The sequence below is a fragment of the Octodon degus genome, unplaced genomic scaffold (assembly GCF_000260255.1).
Source record: "Octodon degus isolate 3935 unplaced genomic scaffold, OctDeg1.0 scaffold00011, whole genome shotgun sequence".
NCBI classification, from domain to species: domain Eukaryota; kingdom Metazoa; phylum Chordata; class Mammalia; order Rodentia; family Octodontidae; genus Octodon; species Octodon degus.
The window spans coordinates 12925017-12930731 of record NW_004524587.1 but is presented as its reverse complement, the minus strand read 5'-3'; the positions used below and the strand labels follow the sequence as shown (position 1 = coordinate 12930731).

Genomic DNA, 5715 nt, shown 5'->3' with positions numbered 1-5715 from the left:
CACACACACACACACACACACACACACACACATAATAAATAAATGTAAAAAAAAATTTAAAAAAAAAAAAAGAAGTTATATTTCTGTGCCACTGGGGATGGGCTTTTTTTCCTCTAGCTTCAGGTAATGTTTTGTCCATATGCTAATTTTATGTGAGTACAGGCAGTATGCTAGAAGCCACCCCATTGTGTAGCATACTTTTGATTACCTGGTTATAATTCAGAAAAGCGAAAATCCAAACTAGGAAAACTAATATTTCTATGAAAGTCAGTTTCTTGGTTATTACTTCCTTTTGGAAAATTTTTGTTGTTGTTTTGTTTTATTTTGTTTGGGTTTGGGTTTGATTTTTTGAGACAGGCTGTTATGTGCAGTTCACGGTGGCCTTGAACTCAGTATTTAGCCCAGGTTGGCCTTGAACAGTGATCTTCTCCCTTAGCCCCCAAGTGCTGGGATTATAGGTGTGCGTCATCACGCCTGGCTTTTGTGATTGGTAAGGGGGATGAGGACAGAGTCTCACTACATAGTTCAGGCTGGCCTTGAATTCACTTTGTAGCCCAGGTTGGCCTTGAACTCACAGCAGTCCTCCTGCTTTAGCTTCCTTAGTGTTGGGATTACAGGGGTGCACCATCACAATCAACCTTTTGTGATGTTTTAACAAGTGTACATGAAGTTTTGAAACCTGAATTTCATCATTAGGCACTATGGCCCTTTTTTTTTTTTTTGCTGTTTTGGGAATTGAACTAGGTCCCCAGGCATGCTAGGAAAATAGTGTAGAGCTGAGCTATAACCCTCAATAGCCTTTTTAAAATTTATTTACTTATTTATTTTTTGATACAGGGTCTTGCTAAATTGTGCAGGCTGGCCTTGAACTTGCAGTCATCCTGCCTCAGCCTATGCAGTAGCTGGGATCACAGGTGTGTGCCACCACACTTGGCCAGTAACTGTGCTTGATCGTATTAGTCATTAAAGTTGAATGAGAAAGTTTTATAAATAGTTGCCCATCCGTGGGCTTTATTTGGGCTTGACTGATAGCAGCTTATAAAATGTGTGTTGGGCTGGTGAGATGGCTCAGTGGTCTAAAGCACCTACTTAGAACAAGCTTAGCAAAGCACAGGGACCACGGTTCAGTCCCCCAGCACCACATGTCAGCCAGCCCCACCCCCTGGTGGGCTGAGCTGGCCACACACACACAAAAATAAAATAAATAAATTTTAAAAATAAATAAATAAAATGTGTGTTGGCAAATGGTTTCTTTAAAGGATTAGATAGTAAATATTGTAGATTTTGCAGCACAAAAGGAGCCATGGGAAATACTGAAATGAATGGACATGATTGTGCTCTGGCGAAACGTTACAAAAATTGCAAGTGGGCTTTTTACTTATCCTTCTAGAGTATTGTAACCATAGTGTGTGTTTTCTCTGTCAATTAGTAGTTATCCTCTGCAAATGAGTTTTTTTATTGTTTAGTATGTTTTAGGATTTATTTATTTATTTATTTATTTTGGTACAGTCTCACTACACAGCTTGGACTTGTAGTGATCCTCCAGTTTTCAGCCTTCCCAGCATTGGGATTACAGGCGTGCGCCACCATGCCCAGACTTGGTCGTGGGTTTAGCATGCCTAGGGGCGGGGCCGGAGTGACCTGCAGTACCAGGAGACATGCAGTACCAGGAATTGGTCCCTGAGCTTGCCTCAGCAGGCACTTAGTCCACTGAGCTATCTTGCCAGTCCTGTTTTGGGATTTTTAAATACTAAGTTAATAGGATGCTTTTTTTTTTAATGTATAAAACAAAAATATTTTCTACTCAGAAAGCAACATTTTTGAAACTAATCTTCTAAACTTTTAAAAATGTATTGATACAAAATATATACACAGAGGACTTCTTGCACTTGTTTTCAGCTTGCTTTTTTACTTGATATGGATATTTTTCCATGTCATTATGCCAGCCTACATACTGTGTTTTATGTATTTCATAAGTTAGAAATTCCTGTTGAGGGATATTAATGTTTTTAACTGCTACAACCACTACTGGTATGAAAGAAAGTGAATTTTCAGTTGTTGTATGCATTATTGGAGATTGAACCCAGGGCCTTTGCATTGAGCTAAATCCCCAGCCCTTCGTTAAGATTTTTTTGGCAGAACCAGGGATTGAACTCAGGCCCTTGTGCTTGCCAGACAAGCGCTTATTCTACTGAGCCATCTCCCTGGCCCCCCTTTATTAAAATTTTTTATTTTTGAGGCAGAGTCTTATAAAATTGCCTCTGCTGGGCTCAAACTTGCAAGCTAGAGTGCTTCGATTATAAGTATATTACCATGTCTGACTTTTTGTCTTTATTTTTTTGAGAAAGAATTCCCCTATATTAGGGATGGTGCATTTTTTAGAGCTTTCAGTAATAACAAACAGCTTTTGCAGCAGGCATTGGCCACCACTGCCTTATACAGTTCAGATTGGTCTTTTTCTTTCTTTCTTTTTTTTTTTTTTTTTTTGGAACCGGGGATTGAACTCAGGCCCTTGAGCTTGCCAGGCAAGTATTTATCCTCCTGAGCTATCTCCCCAGCCCTTTTTTTCTTTTTTTGTGGTACCAGGGATTGAACTCAGGATCCTGCACTCGCCAGGCGTGCACTTATTCTAGTGAGCTATCTCCCCAGTCCCTCAGATTGGTCTTAAACTTGCCATGTAGTAGGCTGGCCTCAGCTTCCCCAAGTGCTAGGGATATAGGCATGTCTCACAGTGCCTGGCTACAATGAAAATTCTTTATATGCTGCTTAACGGGTGTGTCCTGAAAAATGTAGTTAATTTTATTACACAAACATCATGAGTTGTGCTTTTACTAACTGATGGCTATGTCATTGGATGATATAATCTTATACAACCACCATTTTATAGGTAGTTTTATCAGTGATGGAAGTGTCACTAGTACATGACTATATACATATTTTGGGATATTCATGCAAGAATTTCTCTTTGATCAATTTGTAGTACAATTATTGGTTATTACTAGATCACCCACAAAAAATTGTATTTGTTTACACTCCCATTTACCACTTATATATTATTAAAGTTAGGATCAAACACTTGATTGTGCATATTTCTCATGTTATAAAATAATCTTTCACAGGGGTGAGGTGGGTGAAAGAACTAAGTCTGTGGAACTAGCTCTGTAAGTAATTGTGATTACCCTTTCTGTATATTGATGTGTATGCCTTTCTCTTTTTGTTGTACACATCCCAAGGTCGCATCCTGAGTCTCAGCTGGCATCCCTCTGGTACCCACATCGCAGCAGGCTCCATAGACTACATTAGTGTGTTTGATGTCAAATCAGGTGACTGTTTTTCTCAATTCATTCAGAATGTGGGGTTTTGTCAGATGGGTTCCAAAAGCTTTACTCTTTGTCATGTTTTCAGTGACCTTGAAGGCCTAACCTGCCCTTAGCCTTCTGTTGATGTCCTCTTGGAATTTTATTTTTCTTAGATTGTTATTGCTTCCTATAGGGAAATCTTAGTTGTTTGGTAGGATGCAGTGTTTTCATCATAATAAGAATTCAAAATAGAATTCATCTTTAATTAATATTACATTAAATGTGAATGACCATTAGAAAACCTATTTGTGGGCTGGGGAGATGGCTCAGTGGAATAAGCGCTTCCCTGGCAAGCGCAAGGGCCTGAGTTCAATCCCTGGTTACGGAAAAAAAAAAAAAAAAAGGTTGAGGGCATCTATGAGAAAAGATATGTGGCGGCTCATCCCTTGATGAATTTTGATTTGAAACTGTCTCATTGCTATTTGTTTATGAATAAAATTATGGCAAAAAAAAAAAGAAAGAAGACCTATTTGTATGTTCCAGTTCTTGGTAAAAATGGAACATAAATCCTGGTAGTATAATTAGTGAGATATGAGATTAGAAAATAAGACAAATTTTTTATTTTAAACATTCTTTTTTTTTTTGGAGCTGGGGATTGAACTCAGGTCCTTGAGCTTGCCGGGCAAGCGCTTATTCTACTGAGCCATCTCCCTGGCCCCCATTCTTTTTTTTTTTTTTTTTTTGGGGGGGGGGTTGTGGTGGTGGTGGTGGTGGTGTTTTCTGTTTTGTCTTTTTCTCTTTTTTTTGTACCAGGGACCAAACTCATGACCTTGCATTTGCCAGGCAGGTGCTTATGCCATTGAGCTATCTCCCCTACCCACCTGATATTTTCTTTCAAGTTTTTTTCTTTCTTTAGTTTGGAAAATTGGCTAATAGTATCTCTGGTAATGAAGTTTTCCTCACCTTACTATATAGCCGTGTCTGTATTTCCAAGATAGGAAGACAAAATATGTCAGACACATTTTTCCTCTACCTTTCTTCAATGCTTAAGGTTTTTAAATTTGTTAGCATTCTTTATACATGTATATAAAGAATTCTTTTAAGTTTTATTACACAAAAAGTTGGTGTCCACCTGTATCTCTTCTCTCCCACTCAAAAGCAATCACTACTTCCCAGGTTCTTTTGGTACTTATCTCTGTGCTGTATGTAGCATACTGAAAATGCTATATTTTGATTTTTTCAGTTTTTATACTATTATTTATTGACTTCTGCAGCAGAGTCCTCTTTTTATCTTTTGGCAGAAGTACCCCACATTCTGATCTTTCTTGTGTGCTAATGTTTAACTTTGTTCAGATTATTAGTCAGTGTTTCCCCTATTATGACTGTATAAATACTTCTCTTAACACAGTAAATTAGTTTTCTGTGTACTTTTTGTTTAATAACGACCCCCACACATCCTCAGATTTTTTCAGTTGTATAAATTTTCGTGGAATACATCTGCTTTTTCATGCTGCTTTTTTGTTTTTGAATAAGTCTCCCCCAGACCTTTTTGACTTGTTCTCATGTAGCTCAGCAATTCTGAGCCGCTGCCAGCTGTAAAGTCTGAATTCGTCTTATCACAGTCAGTAGGTTCCCTTTCATCTCTGTTACATAGGATTCTGTATTTATGTTAACAAATCTGACACTGTTGTGAGAATTCATCTGTTGTACATAGAGAGACCTGAGTTTGTTTGCTGGGAACTTTTGAGTGCTTCACTTATTTATTTACTCCTATTTTGCAGTGCTGGAGATCAGACCCAGAGCCTCATGTATGTTAGGCACGTGTTGTACCACTGAGCTTCAGCCCAGACATTTATCTTTATCATCCTAAAGTTTAGAGATTGGTTTTCTTATAGTTTGGGTCTATTTTTTAGTGTGTGAATCTGTACTGGACACCTAGGAAGTTCTTTTAATCTAAAACTCATGTCTTTCAGTTCTAGGAAATTTTTTTTTTTTCTTCTCAATACAGGAAATTGAGGGCTGGGGAGATGGCTCAGTAGAATAAGTGCTTCCCTGGCAAGCGCAAGGGTGTGAGTTCAATCCCCAGTTCCGCAAAAAAAAAAAATACTAGAAATCGAACTTAAGACATTCTCACTGAGCTGCATTCTCAGCTCCTTTTTCATCTTTTATTTTATGCTGAGATTGGGTTTCAGTAAGTTGCCTAGGCTGGACTTGAATTTGCCCCCAGAGTGCTGTGATTATAGATGTGTACCACATAATCTGGTTTCTAGGGAAAATTTTTTGTAATTAATTTGTAAATTTGTTTCCATTTTCTTTATCTGAATTTTAGTACTGTATTTAGATATTGCTTCTTTCTTCTACTTTTTAAAATCTTTTAGGGGCTGGAGAGATGGCTCAGTGGTCTAAAGCACCTACT

General features: G+C 38.0%; 2 protein-coding genes across 2 annotated transcripts in view; both read left to right on the top strand.

The window, feature by feature from the left end:
- LOC111815089 (U3 small nucleolar RNA-associated protein 4 homolog) overlaps window positions 1-4898 on the top strand; it is a 16242-nt gene extending 11344 nt beyond the window's left edge. The window contains exon 4 of the mRNA XM_023709333.1: window positions 4833-4898. Coding sequence (XP_023565101.1) covers window positions 4833-4898 — 66 coding nt within the window. The remainder of the gene's footprint in view (window positions 1-4832) is intronic.
- LOC101573528 (U3 small nucleolar RNA-associated protein 4 homolog) overlaps window positions 3237-5715 on the top strand; it is a 27605-nt gene continuing 25126 nt past the window's right edge. Inside the window, exon 1 of the mRNA XM_023709195.1 lies at window positions 3237-3323. The gene's annotated coding sequence lies outside the window, so the exon portion shown is untranslated. The remainder of the gene's footprint in view (window positions 3324-5715) is intronic.